Source organism: Ips typographus, linkage group LG9 (assembly GCF_016097725.1).
Source record: "Ips typographus isolate SLU linkage group LG9, UJ_Ityp_2.0, whole genome shotgun sequence".
NCBI lineage: Eukaryota > Metazoa > Arthropoda > Insecta > Coleoptera > Curculionidae > Ips > Ips typographus.
In genome coordinates, this window is record NC_138430.1 from 2386935 (window position 1) to 2409385 (window position 22451).

Sequence of the window (22451 nt, forward strand, 5' to 3'; positions counted from 1 at the left end):
ACTTTGACAGCTATGTGTAACTGTCAAGATAACATAGTATCATAGGGTGGTTCAATATACCAATTTGTAGCTCTTGAAATGGTCTTTTGACCACTTTGTAAAGCGTATATAGTAGAAATGTCACACTACCGAGAGATTGAAGCATTTATACCGGGTATGTGTTGTCCAGAAGGGAGGAAATATAGAACATTTGTTCAATTAAATCACATAACTTGCATAAATTAATAAATAATAGTTTTTGAAAAACTCACATTATTTTGAAGTGTTGAGGTTAGGTATACCAGGTGTCCAAGAGCACCCTGGACATAGGAGATTAACATGGGAAAATGGTTTTGAATTTTTTGCGCCTGTACGGTTCAATTAATGGAAAAACGCTTTAGATAAAAGTTGTAGAGCACATTTTCGGCTATCAACTCGTAATTTTTTCAATACCGTAGATTTGACCATTAAGACAAAAAACGGATCTAAAATTCGGAAATTTTAAATCTCCCGCCAAGCGGTCGTTAAGGAAAGTTTATATCCGGCCGTGCTACCAACCTTTCAAAATCATAACAAATCGCTGTCAGTCATTCTGTAATCAAAACATTCAAAACACGTTTATTTAGTAATAATTTTGAGTTACTACCCACATACTGCGAAGAAAATACAAGTAAATCGTGATAAAAACACTTTATCAGTAGCCACAGCCCAAAAATCTGGTAAGTTGCATTCATAACCTCATTCAATGTCTCTATTAAACTTATTTACTTTGTAGCAAAATTCTTAAAGAAAACACTGGTTTTGCTTGCAAATATTTAATGAGGATGACCGAATCACCTATCTCAAGCCTCTTCATAACTACCAAACGATTTAAAGTGATGAAAACAGTGGACAATGAAGATCTTTGAAGATAAGTTTCCTACTGTACAGGGACAACAACAAAGGGGCCAAATACTTCCTTCAAAAGTGGTGTGATTTAGTTTCAATGTGCTTAACCTCATGGACTATCATCAGCGAGGGTCTTCACCAGTGTTGCAACTAAAACTTAAAATGATTCAGTGTTGATATCTGACTTAAATCTCAAAATTTGATGTGCCTGTGAAATGTGAATAATCTTAAACTGGCTATAAAACCTCTGAGAAACCCCTTCTAAGAAGAGAATATGGACTTACACAGTCAAATTATCAGTCAGGTGACAAAACTTTTTGTATATGGGTAGGTATTGTCGAAAAACCAACTTTTCAATTGAGCTATCTACATGAGCTGTTCTATTCTAGGTTTAGGTATTAACATTATAATTGTGTTCTTTTTTCCACACACTCAATTGTTCCAAATAAAACTTTGTACACTGAACGTTTGTATTAATTATTTATTCACAGTTCAAGGTACAGTATACATTTTCTTCAAGTGAAAAACTTAGGTACAATAGGTGACAAAGAAAACTGGTCTTACCACATAAACAGTGATTGTTCCACAGATTGAGTGTGAGTGGGTGAACCTTTCACCATACAAGCTATGCTAAAAACAACTTTGTCTTACTAACCTAATGTTTGTTTGGATAATAGTGGAGTTCCAAATTCGCAAAGGTAGGTGGTGAAATGTAGTGATTGAAAGTCTCTAAAGAGAAACAATTTGCTTCTAATTCAATACACCATGTCACAGGACATACCTTTACTAATCAAATGTGAACTCGAGTTACACATTACTTGCAAATAAACTATGTTTGATTAGTAGACATTTTACAAGTATCCTTGTAGGTGAATGATGTTCAAGTTAACTAATGGAGATAATTAAATATCAGTACTTACCTTACCCTGAAGAGATGGGAAAAAACATTGACAATCAGTTATGAAAAATGCCTTTTTATTAACATCATACAATGTAAAACCACTTAAACACTATGGTGTGTTGATAACACTACAAAACAGAAGGATACAATAAAACTATCAGTCACTAAATTGCACCACTTTTGAGGGAAGTATTTACCCTCTTTTGGTCCCTGTATAGTAAAGCAACTTATCTTCAAACATCTGCAGGCCTTCCTAGTCCATTGTTTTTATCACTTTAAATCGTTTGGTAGTGTTACAAAGAGGCTTGAGATAGGTGATTCGGTCATCCTCATTAAATATTTGCAAGCAAAACCAGTGTTTTCTTAAAGAATTTTACTACAAAGTAACTAAGTTTAGTACAGACATTGAATGAGGTTATGAACGCAACTTACCAGATTTTTGGACTGTGGCTCCTGATAAAGTGTTTTTATCATGATTTATTTGTATTTTCTTCGCAGTATATGGGTAGTAACTCAAAATTATTACTAAATAAACTTGTTTTGAATGTTTTGATTACAGAATGACTGACAACGATTTGTTATGATTTTGAAAGGTTGGTAGCACGACCGGATATAAACTTTCCTTAACGACCGCTTGGCGGGAGATTTAAAATTTCCGAATTTCAGATCCATTTTTCGTCTTAATGGTCAAATCTACGGTATTGAAAAAATTACAAGTAGATAGCTGAAAATGTGCTCTACAACTTTTATCTAAAGCGTTTTTCCATTAAATGAACCGTACAGGCGCAAAAAAATCAAAACCGTTTTCCCATGTTAATCTCCTATGTCCAGGGTGCTCTTGGACACCTGGTATAACAGCAAATAATAGTCTAGAATCAGAATATCAAATTATATGATGGGGTATATTAAAAAGTAAATCCTGGCATACGACATTTTTTGTAAAATCGACTTGTTTGATAACAAAAAGCACAGCAAATAGAGCATAGTGCAAAAAATAAAACCTTTTTCATAATAGTATCTGCTTAATAAACTATGCAGACGTCAAACATGACAGCACAAACTGAGTTAACACTTACCAGGAGGATTGTCTGCAGATGTCAAAGCATTACATTCTTCCAACTCAATAGGCGCTTGTTCGTGCTCTAACACTTCCAGGCTATCTTGCAATCGAGCACTACAAAAAAAAATGGATTGCAATACCACCAAACATTAATACACTTCAATCACCTGTTCATAGGAGATGGTGGTGGCGCTTTGTGGCTAGTAACAGATAATTCGTAACATTGACCTTTCAGGTCAAAAACTGCCCATACAGTATCACCTAATGAAGGAAACTGGATAGGAAGTTCCTCTCCATTAATAAACACCTAAACATGCATGCTTGTTATGGATTTGTAACTAATTAATCGTATAAAATGTACCTTTAAAGCTGAATCGTGAGTTAGTAGTATACCAATGCGGTCGCCTATATTTAACCAATTCAAGCTGGGTGTAAAGATTTGTATAAGTTGATTCTTGTAACGCACCTCACTACCTGAAATGATAATCTTTGATTTGGCTGCTTTAACTGTTGGCTAAATTTAAAACAAGACATTTTTACAGTATTGCCTCACATTTTCTTCTAGAAAAACACAAAGAAATAAACAAAACTGAAAAACTGTTTTATAAACGACCCTCATATGCAGAAAGTAGTACTGAATTTTATTATACAAGTGAAAGTTGTTATTTATTATATAAGCTAAGTCAGGAGCTTCAAAATAGTATTTCCAACTTTTCTTTTGATCACTTCAAACGGCAAAATTTCAAACGTATGCATAGGAATCCCACAATAAGAAGACAGCAAATCAATGCTCTAGACAAAGATGGAGATAAATTTGATAATTGACATGTGTCAATGAGTTGGTGACAAAATTTTAGTCACACGTTTTGATTAAATAGTCACGTGACCAACTATTGAATCTGTTTTTGCCTTTTTTAAATTTTTTGCCCGCCGTGTATGGTAATGGAAATTTCAGATAAAATAATTGTTAAATGTAAAACTTAGTTAAAGTAAACTATAAATTCAACAGTTTTCATGTTATCCATTCTTTTAGGATATTTCCAGAAATACAGGATGATTCAATATATTTGATTTGTACAGTGCGTTTTTTTTAACGCGCAACATAGGATTTCACGTGTTAAATTTTTAAGCCCATGTTAGACCATGTTATTTTGGAACTACAAGTATAAAACTTGACGGGTGGCTATTTCGTACCCTGAAGCTTACGTAAATTTACCAATTCGGCCTAAAAAGTGTTAAAAAACTTGCAAAAAATCATCTTTTTTCGAAAAGGTTTTATCTCGGGTTTTATCGTTTCATACTCCCTGTATGCATTGTTGTTCTTTGTTGTTTTTGATACTGGCAGGGCAGGTAGCAGGTAAAATTTGGCGTAGAAAGTAAAACAGGGTGATCATTAACTTTATATTAAGAAAGTTAAGAACAAAAGAAGTATTTTTATAGGTGAATTGTTCAAATTGACCTCCGTTTGAAGCCAAACAGTATATTCCAAACAATCATAAAATGCCCTTTTGACGTTTAAAAGATGTCGGGTCGTGATGCAGTCAAAATAAGTAACTTCACCTGCTACCTGCCCTGCCAGTATCAAAAACAACAAGGAACAACAATGCATACAGGGAGTATGAAAGGATAAAATCTTTTCGAAAAAAATGATTTTTTTCCAGTTTTAAATCACTTTTTAGACCAAATTGGTAGACTTACTTAAGCTTCAGGGTACTAAAGACACACCCGTCAAGTTTTATACTTGTAGTTCCAAAATAACATGGTCTAACATGGGCTTAAAAATTTAACACGTAAAATCCTATGTTGCGCGTTAAAAAAAACGCACTGTATAATAGCTTCCTTAACTCGGTCAATTTCCTAGTTACATTTTTGTGCCCTGTACACCAATACAAAAATTTTGCATACTATTTTTATGGGAAAAATAGATCAAACTAAATTGAAAATGAGTGCGAAAAAGTGCACTTTACCGCACCCGAGTAGGAAATAGGAAAAATCCTATACAATTATTTAACACATCATTCAATAAGTCCCGGGACTAACCCACAGGTGGCACTACAAATCGCATTTTTATATTTTTCCCTTGAAGTACCATCTTTCAAACGACAGCTGTCAAATCCTGAGCTCATTCCCTCCAATATTTTGTTTGTGAGAATTTTTTGAAGTGAACAACTTTTGAGTTTTTTTAAAACATGGAAAAAAGTGATTCTCGTGTGCTGATTAAACACTGTTTCCTGATGGGAAAAAACACCGTCCTAACAGAACAATGGCTTGAAAAATGTTACGGGGACTCTTCTCCATCGAAAACAACGATTTGTAGGTGGTTTGCCGATTTTAAACGCGGTCGTACAGACACAAATGACGCTGGACGCCCAAATTCGGCTGTTGTTTCAGAAAACATCAAAAAAATCCACAAAATGATATTGTCTGATCGTAAACTGAAAGTGAGTGAGATAGCTGAGGCCTCAAAGATATCAGAAGGTAGTGTGTTAACAATTTTGCATGAACATTTGGGTATGCGAAAGCTGCTTTCGAAATGGGTGCCGCGAGTGCTCACTATTGACCAAAAACAACAACGAATTGATGATTCAGAGCGCTGTTTGGAGCTGTTTAACCGTAATAAAAAGGATTTTTGGCGTCGATATGTGACCATGGACGAAACCTGGATCCACCACTACACACCTGAATCAAAACGGCAGTCATCTGAGTGGACTGGACCCGGCGAAAGCCGTCCAAAGCGACCAAAAACGCAACAATCGGCTGGCAAGGTTATGGCCTCTGTATTCTGGGATACACACGGTATATTGTTCATTGACTATTTGGAAAAGGGAAAAACAATCAACAGCGACTATTATTGTGCATTATTGGACCGATTGAAGGATGAAATCGCACTAAAACGGCCCCATATGAAGAAGAAAAGGATTCTATTTCATCAAGACAATGCACCGTGTCACAAGTCCATAAAAACGAAGGTTCAACGAATTCCATTCAACGAATTGGGTTTCGAATTGCTTCCCCACCCACCGTATAGTCCAGACCTGGCCCCCAGCGACTACTGGCTGTTTTCAGACCTCAAAAAAATGCTCCAGGGAAAGAAACATCAATCAAATGAGGAAGTCATCGCTGAAACTGAAGCGTATTTTGAGGTCAAGGAAAAATCGTTCTATAAACATGGTATAGAAAAGTTGGAAAATCGTTGGAATGATTGTATCACTCTAGAAGGGAACTATATTGATGAATAAAGCCGAATTTCATGAAAAATAATTGTTTTTCTTAGTTGGTCCCGGGACTTATTGAATGAAGTGTTAAACTTAATAATTTCGATAGTTAAATTAACTTAAAAGTTACAACTTTTATTGTATTTCAAAAATATGACAATGTATTAAAAATAGTATAAATACCTGTGAGGTAGCAGCAATCAATGGGCAGACTACTAACTCTCGAACAAGGAGGAATTTCAGAAATTCCCACCGACAAACTACCGGCCATATGTTTCCAAATGCCCATAACAGAAATTTCGAATATTTCGTCCTTTACCAATGCCGTACTGCTGTAGATTATACTGTTAATGTACTCCTTTGAACGGCACGCCAACCGACCATTTTCACTTAGCACAACTCCTTTACTGTGGTATTCGGAAAAGCGATGCAAATCCGGTTCGCCGCTCGGATTCAAATTACCAACTTGAAGTGAAGCAGAAGTATCTGATCTAAATATAAAAAAAAAGAAGATTTACAGGATGAACCAGTATTTTTGATTAGAACTTCAGGTGTGAACAGAAAATAGTTAATTGTTGAACAACACGAAAATGCATTTACTAAAACACAAATTACTACCATAAACTTATTTTCAGGTCACTTGTGAGCGGGTTTCGACAGTTAAGACAGCTGTCACGTAAGAAAAGTATAACGTCCTAATTGTCAAATTTGTCTCCATGGAGCTTTAAACACAACTTCCAGAGTAATTTTATAGTTTCAGGTCACAACTGAAAATGACTGAAAACCTACTCAACTAACTTGAAACACAATTTGTGCGATAATTTGGGTAATTGGGCAGTTAGGGACCTGAATTTTTCACTGAATGTACTAAATTGAACCTAAAAACCAGAGGAAAATTTTCAGAAAAAACCCTGTTTTTTTTTAAACTTGGAAAACCAAACTGAAAATGACACAAAACTCACTCAACTAACTTGAAACACAATTTGGGCCATAATTTGGGTAATTGGTCAGTTACGGACCTGAAATTTTCACTGAATTTACTAAATTGAACCTAAAAACCAGCGCCGTACTGGAACATTTTCAGAAAAAATCCTGTTTTTTGTTAATCTTCGAAAACCAAACTGAAAATTACAGAAAACCTACTCAACTAACTTGAAACACAATTTGGGTCATAACTTGGGTAATTGGGCAGTTGCGGACCTGAAATTTTCACTAAATATACTAAATTGAACCAAAAAATCAGCGCCGTACTGGAACATTTTCAGAAAAAATCCTGTTTTTTATTAAACTTGGAAAACCAAACTGAAAATGACAGAAAACCCACTCAACTCACTTGAAACACAATTTGGACTATAATTTGAGTAGTTGGGCAGTTACGGACCTGAAATTTTCACTGAATGTACTAAATTGAACCTAAAAACCTGCGCCGTACTGGAAAATTTTCAGAAAAAATCCTGTTTTTTATTAAACTTGGAAAACCAAACTGAAAATGACAGAAAACCCACTCAACTAACTTAAAACACAATTTGGACTATAATTTGAGTAGTTGGGCAGTTACGGACCTGAAATTTTCACTGAATTTACTAAATTGAACCTAAAAACCAGCGCCGTACTGGAACATTTTCAGAAAAAATCGTGTTTTTTGTTAAACTTGGAAAACCAAACTGAAAATGACAGAAAACCTACTCAACTAACTTGAAACACAATTTGGGTCATAACTTGGGTAATTGGGCAGTTGCGGACCTGAAATCTTCACTGAATATACTAAATTGAACCAAAAAATCAGCGCCGTACTGGAAAAATTTCAGAAAAAAACCTGTTTTTTGATAAACTTGAAAAACCAAACTGAAAATGACAGAAAACCTACTCAACTAACTTGAAACACAATTTGGACTATAATTTGAGTAATTGGGCGGTTACGGACCTGAAATTTTCAATGAATTTACTAAATTGTACCTAAAAACCAGCGCCGTACTGGAACATTTTCAGAAAAAATCCTGGTTTTTGTTAAACTTGGAAAACCAAACTGAAAATGACAGAAAACCTACTCAACTAACTTGAAACACAATTTGGACTATAATTTGAGTAATTGGGCGGTTACGGACCTGAAATTTTCAATGAATTTACTAAATTGTACTTAAAAACCAGCGCCGTACTGGAACATTTTCAGAAAAAAATCCTGGTTTTTGTTAAACTTGGAAAACCAAACTGAAAATGACAGAAAACCTACTCAACTAACTTGAAACACAATTTGGGCCATAATTTGGGTAATTGGGCAGTTAGGAACCTGAATTTTTCACTGAATGTACTAAATTGAACCTAAAAAGCAGCGCCGTACTGGAAAATTTTCAGAAAAAATCGTGTTTTTTGTTAAACTTGGAAAACCAAACTGAAAATTACAGAAAACCTACTCAACTAACTTGAAACACAACATCGTATTTTCACTGAATATACTAAATTGTGATGTCACAAAAACCGAGCCGGTTTGGACAGTTATGACAGCTGTCAGTTGGCGTGAGAAAAGTATAAAAGTGTTTCTTAACGTCGTAATTGTGAAATTTAGCTCCATGGAGCTGTAAACCCTACTTACAGTATGGTTCCTCCAAGAAACACATCTACTTTCCAAAAAGTTCATTGCCTGAATTGTTGTTTTTGATGTGCATTTATTAGCCTTTTTCATCATTCTATTAAACTATTATTTAAGTGTTACATACCTGGGACACGTATCAAATCCAACTGATGCTAATGGAGCAACAGGCGTGGCGCAGGGTATGCTAACTCTCGCGCACTGCCCATAAAGATCAACAACAGCGTAAACATTGCCATGCGGAATGATACAAGCGGTTCCTTGAGACACACCGTCTTTGAAAAATTCCATAGATTTATCAGCCGAACGAACAACGCCCAATCTATTATGAATTAATAATTAGTAAGCTAAATCAAAGCAAAATATAATAATCAGACATGCCTCACGCCAGCTCGTAACCCATCAAGATCAAGAGGATAATTATTGCTGATAGTTTTTCCGTTGACCATTATGGAGGGTCCGCTAAGCATCCAAGTGTCACTACGAAGATCTGTTGCTGTGCTTGGAACTTCAATATCGTCAGGTCGTATAGCAGTTAAACCTTTAATTTAACCAATTTAATTTAACCTATTTTAACCTAGAGAAGTGTTTTTGGGACGTTTTTCCCAAGGAACGTCCTGTGTTTCAGAAAATATCAATTTTTCTAAAAAATGAGACATGGAAGGCAGTAGCTCTGATCTGTCATTCTCCCATATTATGTGAAGCGTTTAATTGCAAAACCAGACATTTGATCTATACCTTAAGTACAAAAACAGACATTCATTAGACAGTTCTCCCCAACTGAGTATTTGCTCAAATAGACAGAAAAGTTAAAAAGTGCCCAGTAATGTAAGTGTCCAGAAATTATTCGACAGTACTAAAAATGGGGAAAGACGCAAAGACGTATACTCATCACTCTCTCATACTCAGTGTCTAGAAACAGTTAAAATGAGAGAACTTGTGCAAACAATGTCAAGTTTCAGTCACTCTCTTTGGACACTCTGTAAGGTCACTTACTTGGGTCCTGAAAAGTACTCAGATTATGTAACGGCATTAGAATGACAGATACGGCTTGAACACTGTTATATCAATTTTCCAGATAAATGACGTTAACTAAGAAACTCCCAAAAACGTCCCGAGATATTTCCCTAAAATATTTATTGTTAGAGTGACTGGAAAGCTTTTCCTTTTTGCACAAGTTTTCTTCCACTTTGTCTGTCTGTAGACACCCTGTATTGTCTTATCAGTAATGGGGTAGTTTTCAAATTATGTAACAGATAATATTGGTTCTACGACTAAAATGTCACACATAGAGTCTAATCTTAGATGGGCGCGCTCAGTTTAATCTAGTTTCTTGAATTGAACCTAGGGGTCACTACTGATATAGTATTTCGTATCCTTGAGTAATTTTTAAAAAGTTCCTTCAATAACTGATAATTAGATAAGTTAAATCACGTGAACTAAAAGTTTAAGTCTTAAGTAGAATTATAGTAATTATATCCTTCATTCAATAGGCAATTTTTTTATAAAATGCCCATAAAAGCGATCTTTCTTCATTTATCTGATGAAATAACTAAAAATAAATGACAATTTTCCTCCTCTACAACGTAACAACATAGAGATTGGTCACAATCTTATTCTTGTATGATTTTTTTTGTTATAAATATGTAAATTAAATGTTATTAGGCATTTTTTCCTAGAAAGTTAAAAACTAAACACTCTTTGAACAGAGTGTACCTGAAATTTTAACATAACTGACGTTACTTTTTCATAGAGCAGGGAATTACGTTTGTAAGATATTTTAGAATGTTCGTTTTCTCTAAATGTCTACTGTAATATTGATCATACACCACCCTGTATAGTATTACGTAATCTAGAGCAGTTAAACTGGAACGATGGTGTTTCAAAATCTGTTGGAATTTACTCCTATTTTTAGATATTTTGAATGCCATGACATAGTTCTAGTGATTAGGAATATTTGCAATTTTTAATTTTTTTTATTACAATTCTAGAATTCTCTTTTTTATTACAGTTCTAGATCTTTGATGAAGCTTCTATAACTAGTTAGAACGTTCTAAAGCCTTTTACAGCATTCCAAAACCTTACAGTTCTTTGAAGAAGCTCTATAGCTTACCAGAACGTTCTAGAACTTTTTTACAACGTTCCAAAGTTTTCTAAATCTTTGTAGAAGCTTCTAAAACTTGCCAGAACGTTCTAGAGCCTTCTGTAACATTTCAAAACCTTCTAGATCTTTGATAAGGCTTCTAAAACTAGTTAGAGCCTTCTAAAGCCTTTTACAAAGTTTTCCAAATCTTTGTAGAAGCTTCCAAAACTTACCAGAACGTTCTAGAGCCTTCTGTAACATTTTAAAACCTTCTAGATCTTTGATGAAGCTTTTAGAACTAGTCAGAACGTTGTATAGTCACCTGAAACATTCTAAAACTTTTGAGACTTTTCTAGACCATCCTAGAAATTGTTAAGATTTTTTTTTCTTTTGACTTTCTTGGAAATCGGTCAATTTTGGTGAAAATATATAAAAAAATATCATTTTATACTGAAAAACGATCACGTGGTCCTTCAAATAACATTTTGACATTTGAAACTTGTCAAGTGACATTATAAATTTCATTTTTAATTTTAAAAGAGTCACGTGACGTTCAGAATAACATTTTAATCTTAAAAATAGTTACGTGATTTAGTGTATCGGTTTAATACTATTAAAACGGTCAAGAGATCTTCAGGATTCTGTTTTGACGTGAAAGAACGTTGACGTTGAAAGAAGGTCACGTGATCTTTAAAAATGAATAGTCATTATTATTGACAACCCAAATGTGATGAAATGTATAACATCACTGACGGCGTTGGTAAGTCTTGGTAGTATCAAGAATTACAAAATGTGTGCGGAAAATACTTATTTCTGCCCTTGCGCGAAAAAGTCTTACTTCCTGAACTCAAGCTGAATCATCATCTGGTAAAACTTATCAGCCCGTGATACTCTGGACGAAAATATCAAAATGTGGTCAATTTTAGCAGACGCGGGGACTAGGACAACAAACTCCAGGGGACCTATTCTTGAAAGCAGGAAACGGAATTCTCAAGAGAAGTGTTGATAGAATGTGACAGAAGAAGCTGACAATGGCGTGTTCCTGTCACATTCTACAGGTCTTTCTCTTGATAATTCCCTTCCCTCGTCTCAAGAATACGCACCCTGAGGTCGGATAACTGACAGCTCGGAATTCTTCGCATAAAAAGTTCTGTTTTAAGCCTTATTTAAGGGAGTTCTTATTAAGTGTTTGTATAAGTGACTTGCTTTGTAAAATGCCTTTGGTAAAAAATTATTATTATTATTACTGTTACTACACTTACCTAATTCAATGCTTCCTGACCACCTCTCCACAATACTATCTAGTACAATCTCAAATATTTCACCGTCTTTTAAGGGTCGATTTGAGAATACTATGGCATCATTGAATTCCGCTAAGGGACGCGGTCTTAAAGCTGTCAAGCCATTGTTAATAATTCTAGCGTTTTTTCCGTGAACATGATGAAATCTTAGATCGCTGAAAATAACATCGATAGTGTTCAGAGATTTCCCTTTTTTTTGTAGAAAATTTAAGTTGTGTGAGTATCAGTTTACATTACATCTTTCACTTCTGGATAAATTTATTCTTAGGATAATTTCTATAGAAATTCTTCTGAAGGAAGAGTACTGGCCTTTAAACGAAAGAAACTTGTCTATCAATACATCTGATCTAACAGAATAGCTAAATAGTAAATATAAACAATATTGCTTGAAATTTCAAGTAAATTTTCTCGGCATTTTCTCCAAAAATTAATTTCTGAGAATTTGCCATTTCTATTTGCATTGCATATTAATAATATCTTACCCGGCAAATAGAAAGCAAAAATCGTTAATTTACTCTTTCAAAATCATAACTGACACATTGCAGCACTCTACATAACTAATGAAAAATGTCCTGGGACTGAATTTCATTAGCTTTGTTTGGGTTATTGATTCTAAACTGTTGGGTTTGGACCGTTTGCACGATAATTTTTATACAGTCTTGTAATACTTATTCCATCCAAATTAGTTTGAGAACAGTTCCTCAACGGTTCAGAATCATGAACCCGAACAAAGCTTTGGTGAATCAATTTTATTCACTTCTAAGCTTCAAAACTGCTTACCTGTACAAGGTGGCATTGGACAAGCTTGAATTATTTGTGTCAGGAGATGCATAGTCGTACATGTCAATCAGAGTGACAGCAACACATTGTCCATATAAATCTAAAAAATGTGGTGGTTTAAACAAATTAAAAGTGACACAAATAGATCAATTATTACTGTGTTACGCATATAATCTTACCTACAACGCCATATACTTTTTCTGGAACATTACTGGCAGCGCTTCCTTGATCCACACCATTAACGAAAAAATGCAATTGACCATTTTCTTTCCGCACCAATCCCACTCGATCGCCCACTTGTAACCTATCTAAATTTACGCCATACTGTTCTTGAATTATCGTGCCGTTATGCATGATTCCACTTCCGGTCATCATCCACGTTCCTGATCTACAGTTAAGAAGGTAAATTATTTTGTAGAAGTGACCCATATAATTTTTAAAATTTACATGAAGCCTACGTGGAAGAATACTGCTCTATAAACACAAATTTTATTAAATGTAAAAAATGTGGTCGTAAATCACCAAATTTTTTCTCCACCACGAATCACACCGCAAAATGTTATTCGTAGCTCTGTTTCTTTGTAAATGTAATTTTTCATTTCAAAAAATACAGAAGATTGCGGCATAAAGTTGTATTTATGGAACAGAGTTTAAGAAAATAAATCTGAAAAGCTCCAAACCTACAGTCTCAACTTTATTTAAAAAAGTCTTAATGGCTACCTACATGTTTCGCCTAAAAAAGCATCATCAGACCATAAAAGCGTACAGCAAAGACCAACAATTAAATCTCCTCACAGTTATTAGTGAAGAAAATGGAAAAGTTGGGAATACGGGGTCCAGTTCTGAATTGGTTCAAATCATATTTATTTGAAAGAAGTCAAAAATTCAGATTTAAGAACAGTGTGTCTAAGTCAATAAATACAATGTATGGGGTGCCGCAAGGAACTGTATTGGGGCCTTTATTATTTTTACTGTACATTAATGACATTGTTAGCGTAATTAATGGTAGTAATATTGAATTGTTTGCAGATGATACAATGTTATATGTAGTTGGAAATGATGTAAGTGAAATGGCTAGGACAATTAACAATGATTTGGACCGTGTGTAAATAAATTAAGCATTAATACCTCGAAATCTAAATTTTGCATATTTGGGAAAAAATATATGTTGCGTAGTCTTCATATAGAAAACATAAACATTAAAATCAACAACGACAGGTTAATACATGAAAGTAGAATTAAATATCTTGGAGTTATGTTGGATTCTGAACTAACTTTTCGTCCGCATGCTGACTATATCATGAGAAAATTTTCACAAAGAGTTGGATTTATTTATAGAGTTGGCAGAGATCTTTCTATGTATACCAAATATCTTATGTATAACTGTCTGGCGGCACCGTATCTTAAATTTTGTTCTGCATTGTTATATAATTTGCCAAACTACAAAATAAATTAATTTCAAGTAATTCAAAATAGAGCATTAAGAACAATTTTAAAATGTAACAGATACACTCCTGTAAAGTTGATGTCGAGTGTTGCCAATGTCATGTCGGTTAAACAAGGAATTATCTATGATGTCTATGTTTTTCTCTATAAATTAAGAAATAAATTACTACCTGCCTATATCTGTGATAAAGTAACATATTTTAAGGACGTTCATAATTATCAAACAAGAAATTGTAACGATTTTATCTTAGTTGATAGGTATCGATCAAACCAAATGTCAAAGTCCATCTTATGTAGAGGACTATCTGAGTACAATAAGCTACCAAATGATTTGAAAAACTGTGATAATTTTAAAAATTTTAGTATGTTGAGGAAATATGTGCTGTCCAACGTGTAAGGTAGTCGTCTCATGGATTTATCAGTTATATTTTTTTTTTAATTGTATTGTATTGTAAATTGTATTTTAATTCTATTGAATATTTTGTACTATATTTTTACACTGTTTACTTTTTAATCGTTTATTGTATATAGCATTTGGCTAAATAAATAAACTTATTATTATTATCTGATAGTTTAGAATTTAACAAAACTTACCTAACATTCGTCATAGTAAAAGGAAACTCCAAATCCACAGGACTGTGCGTAGTCACTCCAATCTCAATAGATCCAGACCATTTCGTAACAACTTTATCCAATTTCATTTCAAAGTATTCTCCAGTTTTCAAAGGACGAGCGGTCAAAACGACGCCATTATTAAAATCATCAGACGCATTAGGTCTTTGTGCTGTACGTCCGTTATTAATCACTTCAGCATGAGTGCCGCAATTTGGATGGAAAGTTAATCTGTCGTAATAGTCCGAGAGTGGAGGTGGTTCGGACACTGCGTTTTGTTGATCCCGCGTATTTTTTCGAGTCATTAAGTTTTGTTCTTCGCGTTCGTCTCTTTCAACAATTGACACCTGCACAATCCGGATGTTTAGTCGTTTTTCCCGAAGACAATGACCAAAGTGAATACCTTGATTGTCATACCGTACAAGTCAATAACTCCCCATACGGTAGATGGTACGCGTTGGGCGGCCACTCCTTGATCCATTCCGTTAATAAAATAATGTAAATTTCCGTCCGCTTTTCGCATCATTCCGACGCGATCTCCTTCGCTCAGCTCGTCTAAGTTGAAATCGCCATATTCCCGTCTAGTTCCCTTACCGTTTGTTAAAATGCCACAGCCGGACATCATGATAGTACCGCTACGCATATTGGTCATGGTAGCAGGAAATACTAAAGTATTTGGGTTGTGCGTAGTTATTCCCATCTAGAAAAATGTATTTTAAATATTCACTATTTAGGTGGCATTTTCTGTTTCTGTGAAACACAGGTAATGACACATAGTTTCACGCAAAGCCAGAAAGCTTCTAGCAATGTCAGATAGTTTACAGCAAACGCCAGTTAGCTTCTGGCAATGCCAGATAGTTTCTGTCATTGCCAGACAGTTTCTGCCAATTGTCAGATTGATCTGGCAATAAAATCTAGTTTTAGACAAAGTCAGTTAGCTTCTGGCAAAGTCAGACAGTTTCTGTCATTGCCAGAGAGTTCCTAACAATTATCAGATAGTTTCAGGCAAAGTCTTTTAGCTTCTGACAAAGCCAGATAGCTTCTGATATTATCAGATAGTTTCTTGTGGTTTTCAGATAGTTTCCAGTAGTTCCAAATTAGCTTCTGGTAATGCCAGATAGCTTCTGTCATTGCCAGACAGTTTCTGCTAATTGTCAGATTGATCTGGCAATAAAAGCTAGTTTTAGACAAAGTCAGTTAGCTTCTGGCAAAGTCAGAGAGTTTCTGTCATTGCCAGAGAGTTCCTAACAATTATCAGATAGTTTCAGGCAAAGTCTTTTAGCTTCTGACAAAGCCAGATTGGTTCTGATATTATCAGATAGTTTTTTGTGGTTTTCAGAGAGTTTCCAGCAGTTCCAGATAGCTTCTGGTACCGCCAGATAGTTTCTGTTATTGCCAAATAGTTTCTGCTAATTGTCAGATTGATCTGGCAATGAAAGCTAGTTTTAGACAAAGTCAGTTAGCTTTTGGCAAAGCCAGACAGTTTCTGTCATTGCCAGAGAGTTCCTAACAATTATCAGATAGTTTCAGGCAAAGTTTTTTAGCTTCTGACAAAGCCAGATAGCTTCTGATATTATCAGATAGTTTCTTGTGGTTTTCAGATAGTTTCCAGTAGTTCCAAATTAGCTTCTGGTAATGCCAGATAGCTTCTGTCATTGCCAGACAGTTTCTGCTAATTGTCAGATTGATCTGGCAATAAAAGCTAGTTTTAGACAAAGTCAGTTAGCTTCTGGCAAAGTCAGAGAGTTTCTGTCATTGCCAGAGAGTTCCTAACAATTATCAGATAGTTTCAGACAAAGTCTTTTAGCTTCTGACAAAGCCAGATAGGTTCTGATATTATCAGATAGTTTTTTGTGGTTTTCAGAGAGTTTCCAGCAGTTCCAGATAGCTTCTGGTACCGCCAGATAGTTTCTGTTATTGCCAAATAGTTTCTGCTAATTGTCAGATTGATCTGGCAATGAAAGCTAGTTTTAGACAAAGTCAGTTAGCTTTTGGCAAAGCCAGACAGTTTCTGTCATTGCCAGACAGTTCCTAACAATTATCAGATAGTTTCAGGCAAAGTTTTTTAGCTTCTGACAAAGCCAGATAGCTTCTGATATTATCAGATAGTTTCTTGTGGTTTTCAGATAGTTTCCAGTAGTTCCAAATTAGCTTCTGGTAATGCCAGATAGCTTCTGTCATTGCCAGACAGTTTCTGCTAATTGTCAGATTGATCTGGCAATAAAAGCTAGTTTTAGACAAAGTCAGTTAGCTTCTGGCAAAGTCAGAGAGTTTCTGTCATTGCCAGAGAGTTCCTAACAATTATCAGATAGTTTCAGACAAAGTCTTTTAGCTTCTGACAAAGCCAGAGAGTTTCTGTCATTGCCAGAGAGTTCCTAACAATTATCAGATAGTTTCAGACAAAGTCTTTTAGCTTCTGACAAAGCCAGATAGCTTCTGATATTATCAGATAGTTTCTTGTGGTTTTCAGAGAGTTTCCAGCAGTTCCAGATAGCTTCTGGTACCGCCAGATAGTTTCTGTTATTGCCAAATAGTTTCTGCTAATTGTCAGATTGATCTGGCAATGAAAGCTAGTTTTAGACAAAGTCAGTTAGCTTTTGGCAAAGCCAGACAGTTTCTGTCATTGCCAGAGAGTTCCTAACAATTATCAGATAGTTTCAGGCAAAGTTTTTTAGCTTCTGACAAAGCCAGATAGCTTCTGATATTATCAGATAGTTTCTTGTGGTTTTCAGATAGTTTCCAGTAGTTCCAAATTAGCTTCTGGTAATGCCAGATAGCTTCTGTCATTGCCAGACAGTTTCTGCTAATTGTCAGATTGATCTGGCAATAAAAGCTAGTTTTAGACAAAGTCAGTTAGCTTCTGGCAAAGTCAGAGAGTTTCTGTCATTGCCAGAGAGTTCCTAACAATTATCAGATAGTTTCAGACAAAGTCTTTTAGCTTCTGACAAAGCCAGATAGGTTCTGATATTATCAGATAGTTTTTTGTGGTTTTCAGAGAGTTTCCAGCAGTTCCAGATAGCTTCTGGTACCGCCAGATAGTTTCTGTTATTGCCAAATAGTTTCTGCTAATTGTCAGATTGATCTGGCAATGAAAGCTAGTTTTAGACAAAGTCAGTTAGCTTTTGGCAAAGCCAGACAGTTTCTGTCATTGCCAGACAGTTCCTAACAATTATCAGATAGTTTCAGGCAAAGTTTTTTAGCTTCTGACAAAGCCAGATAGCTTCTGATATTATCAGATAGTTTCTTGTGGTTTTCAGATAGTTTCCAGTAGTTCCAAATTAGCTTCTGGTAATGCCAGATAGCTTCTGTCATTGCCAGACAGTTTCTGCTAATTGTCAGATTGATCTGGCAATAAAAGCTAGTTTTAGACAAAGTCAGTTAGCTTCTGGCAAAGTCAGAGAGTTTCTGTCATTGCCAGAGAGTTCCTAACAATTATCAGATAGTTTCAGACAAAGTCTTTTAGCTTCTGACAAAGCCAGAGAGTTTCTGTCATTGCCAGAGAGTTCCTAACAATTATCAGATAGTTTCAGACAAAGTCTTTTAGCTTCTGACAAAGCCAGATAGCTTCTGATATTATCAGATAGTTTCTTGTGGTTTTCAGAGAGTTTCCAGCAGTTCCAGATAGCTTCTGGTACCGCCAGATAGTTTCTGTTATTGCCAAATAGTTTCTGCTAATTGTCAGATTGATCTGGCAATGAAAGCTAGTTTTAGACAAAGTCAGTTAGCTTTTGGCAAAGCCAGACAGTTTCTGTCATTGCCAGAGAGTTCCTAACAATTATCAGATAGTTTCAGGCAAAGTTTTTTAGCTTCTGACAAAGCCAGATAGCTTCTGACATTACCAGATAGTTTCTAGTAATTGTTAGATGGTTTCCAACAATGCCAGTTAGCTTCTGGCAATGCCAGGTAGTTTCTAGCATTCCAGATAGCTTTTGACAAAGCCAGATAGCTTCTGACATTACCAGATAGTTTCTAGTAATTGTTAGATGGTTTCCAACAATGCCAGTTAGCTTCTGGCAATGCCAGGTAGTTTCTAGCATTCCAGATAGCTTTTGACATTGCCAGATAGTTTCCTGAGGTTTTCAGATAGCTTCCAGCAGTTCCAGTTAGCTTCTGGTAATGTCAGATAGTTTCTGTCATTTCCAGATAGCTTCTGACAATTGTCATAGTTTCTGGCAATTCCAGCTAGTTTCAGGCAAAGTTTTTTAGCTTCTGACAAAACCAGATAGTTTCTGGCATTACCAGAGTTTCTAGTAATTGTTAGATGGTTTCCAGCAATGCCAGTTAGCCTCTGGCATTGCCAGATAGTTACCGGCAATTGCCAGATATTTTCAGGCAAGCTTCTGGTAATTCTTGATGGTTTCTGACTTAAAAATTATTAAATGCAACTTTTGTCAACTTACTAAATATTATCTTGTTACTCTGTCTACTTATTACTTAATAAACTGTTGCTTACTTCTATACTGCCACTCCACTTATCAACCAATCGATCGATCCTAATTTCAAACAATTCCGAATCCCTCAAAGGTCGATGAGTCATAACCACCCCATTATTAAATTCATCCAACGGTCTTCGCCTTTCTGCAGTTCGATTACCATTCGACAATTTTACTAGAGAGCCGCACCGATCGTGAAAACGCATTTTCTCTGGTCGAAGATTTTCTTCTGGCAAATTGACGCTAGAACTTCATTTTTTTTATATTCATACAATTACTGTCTGTGTAAAAAAATGTACCTAACATTCATATCCATTCGAATGTCAAGACTATTGCTACTGCTTAGACTTAATTCGCTTAAGTCACCACCTAAAGTTACATTTAAAACGTCATTTTCTATGGCCAAAACTGAGCTACCGCTTAGGCAATCATCATTATTGTGTTCCCGAAATGTTGGGCTGGTAATGCTAACTTGTACGCATTTTCCATAGAGATCGACAACGGCATAGACGGTATTGGGTAAACCTTCAGCAGCCACTCCTTGAGATTCACCATTAATATAAAATATTAAATCTCCCTACAATAAATTTGTTTTCTACATTTTTTGCTTATAATAACAGGTAACTTTAAAAAGATTTTTTAATAAGGCTTTAGCCCATAAAGCTTGAGATAAACCATGAGTTACTATACTAATTTAAAGTAAATCAAGTTTCAAAATCTATCAGATAACTCCACAAGGCAATTTCCTTTAATAATGATTCTCAAAGTTTAATTAGCGGTTTAAAATTCTATGACGTTTTTGCTTGAAATGTAGTGATATTGACTAAACAAAGTTTCATATAATAAAATGTATGTAATCAGCTTACCTCTGACGTTTTTATTAAACCAATCCGATCAAACTGATTTAGTTTATCTAAGTCAGTTCCGTACCCTTCTATTAAACAAGTACCGTTCCTAAAAATTGATGTCCCAGACATTATCTGAAACAATATAATAATAATAACAACACACTACAACAACAACTTTTAAAGTGTTTTCTCACTTTAAAAATTTGTATATCTAAATACTATAACAGCCAACAAAAAATTGTATTTACCCATGATCCAGACTGAATTTTAGAGGCGCAAGGCGGAAAATCAAAGTGAAGCGGATCCACATCAAGCACTCCAATTTCTAAACTTCCAGACCATGAATTTACCTAAAAAATCATAAAAAAATCCCCTAAAGAACAATAATGAAGCAAATAATGTGAATGCAATTTTTCTTGTACTTTGAAAACAAATTAAACAATACATTTTGTAGTATGCTTTACTAAAACAGAATAGATCAGTAAACTTGGCATAGAGGTACTAAGACATAGGATTTTCTGGTAATAGAAGCAACAAAACGTTGAGTTTCTCTCAACAAAGATCTACAATTCCTTTCTTACAAAGATGAGAACACTACCAAAAATTAAGAAGATGATGAGCTGAAGCTTTATTTAGATGAAAACCCGTTTTATAGCCTTAGAGTTGGAATTACTGTACCATTGTACTATTATTTGTAATTATTTTGCTAGGGACTTTTATCATCTATCTATCACCTTGTTTATTGAAGTTGTTTGTTGTTAACTATTAATTCTTAATTTAATTTTATAAACGCTACAGTTTGGTTAATGAATCCACCATAAAAGCATTTAAAAAATTTATTTTTGTCCCAATACAAATTTAATAAAGTAGGCAAGATCAATGAGGAGTAGAAACTAATAATAATAGCCTTTGGCTAACCTTAAGGTAAACATTGTTAATGTACAGGATGTCCAGAATTGGCATCCAAATATTTTAGGATTAAAATATATAAGGAAAAAAGTAGTTTACCACAAAGGTTCTTAAAGAAGGCAGATCCTTTCAAAAAGAGCCTGAAAATGGGTTTTTGGTCAATAAATATTTCTCCCAAAATATTTCTATGTTTTTTCAAAGATTTTTAATTTTTTCAGAGACTTCTCCTTAACCAGAACCCACTATACCTACTCTATTGCCTTACCTAAATACACATTTCTTATTTTAGTGTGCAAAAATCACATAATCAAAACCTATTAAACATAATATCTGTATAACAGATATTCATCCTAATTAATAATACTTTTTGCAGTATTAAGGAAGAGTTTTACTATGTACTTTAGCTAACTGTGTATTGAAACAAACTTCTGTTTTGCTGATCTGCATATAACTAGATTTACATAAAATTTGAAGAAGTAAAAAGCAAGTTAAGTGCCAAAAAATAACATTATACATATTTTACTATAGAAAATTTGCTAGTTATGCAATAAACTGAAAAATTGCTGCTACTGACCAGTCTGCTAAAACTATCATTTTTCAAGGCAAAAATGAAAGTAATTTTCCTATTAGTCACTAAAGCTTTTAAAAAAATATGGGATGTTACCAGTGTTAACACACTGTTTTGCTTAAGCAGCAATATTATATGTGTTATGAGGCTTATTTTGGCACTTATAAAACATATTATAGCATGTTGCTTAACTTAGAAATCTTTATTTATGTTAGCATTTTACTGTATGGTTTAAAAGACTGAACTTTTTTACCTTTCTGTCTATAATAACTTCAAACAAAACATCATTTAAAAGTGGCTCAGCAGTGATCACTAAACCATGATCAAATTCACTATCATTTCGTATAGCTGTGGTATTTTCATTGATTAAAGTGATTCTTTCCCCACAACGGTAATGAAAATAAGCCATCCTACAATCCAGATGATCCTTGGTGGACCTGGAAAATGCATTTTCTTTATGTCCTCCAGATTTGATTTATTTAAGTGTTCAAACCATTTATCTACTGGCTGCTTTCAGCTTTTTAGTGATAAAATCGATTATTTTAAACTTTAAAAATGTATATTGTTTACTTCACTAATATTTATTTATTTTATGGTTATTGTTTGCTTGTTTGCTATTCAGTGACAGTTGACAGTGACATTAATTGTTTTGTTGTCTTCTCTGTACTTTCACAGTACAAAATTAGTGTTTTGCGCTAATTACGCCCAATTATCAGTCGTTTTTTAGGATTTAAATCAAAAAATTAGTTTTGCATTAAATTTTTAAGTAGAAAGTGCTATATTATGTAAATCAAAATTCTAAATAAACAGTAGTCCTGTCAGCTGAAAGAACAATAAAGAA

General features: G+C 34.5%; 2 protein-coding genes and 1 long non-coding RNA gene across 5 annotated transcripts in view; 1 reads left to right on the forward strand and 2 right to left on the reverse strand.

Annotated features, from left to right (window-relative positions):
* The window catches only part of Neurl4 (neuralized E3 ubiquitin protein ligase 4), a 35228-nt gene extending 12988 nt beyond the window's left edge, over positions 1 to 22240 (reverse strand). Inside the window, exons 1-17 of one of the 2 annotated variants that reach the window (XM_081986150.1) lie at positions 22104 to 22240; positions 21864 to 22047; positions 20382 to 20483; positions 20152 to 20265; positions 19585 to 19862; positions 19306 to 19528; positions 15256 to 15552; positions 14835 to 15199; positions 12974 to 13182; positions 12795 to 12894; positions 11976 to 12169; positions 9012 to 9171; positions 8758 to 8952; positions 6227 to 6534; positions 3190 to 3302; positions 2996 to 3135; positions 2845 to 2942 (exon numbers count right to left, since the gene is read on the reverse strand). In XM_081986150.1, coding sequence (XP_081842276.1) covers positions 2845 to 2942; positions 2996 to 3135; positions 3190 to 3302; positions 6227 to 6534; positions 8758 to 8952; positions 9012 to 9171; positions 11976 to 12169; positions 12795 to 12894; positions 12974 to 13182; positions 14835 to 15199; positions 15256 to 15552; positions 19306 to 19528; positions 19585 to 19862; positions 20152 to 20265; positions 20382 to 20483; positions 21864 to 22019 — 3052 coding nt within the window. In that variant the 5' untranslated portion in view covers positions 22020 to 22047; positions 22104 to 22240. Of the gene's footprint in view, positions 1 to 2844; positions 2943 to 2995; positions 3136 to 3189; positions 3303 to 6226; positions 6535 to 8757; positions 8953 to 9011; positions 9172 to 11975; positions 12170 to 12794; positions 12895 to 12973; positions 13183 to 14834; positions 15200 to 15255; positions 15553 to 19305; positions 19535 to 19584; positions 19863 to 20151; positions 20266 to 20381; positions 20484 to 21863; positions 22048 to 22103 lie in introns of both variants that reach the window. The other variant, XM_081986149.1, reaches the window with a different exon arrangement.
* The window catches only part of beta4GalNAcTB (beta1,4-N-acetylgalactosaminyltransferase B), a 189204-nt gene that overhangs the window by 153599 nt on the left and 13154 nt on the right, over positions 1 to 22451 (reverse strand). The window lies entirely within an intron of this gene.
* LOC145733390 (uncharacterized) lies at positions 283 to 1332 on the forward strand. The gene is made up of 2 exons (XR_014179197.1): positions 283 to 698; positions 755 to 1332. It is a non-coding gene; the product is annotated as an uncharacterized LOC145733390 (long non-coding RNA).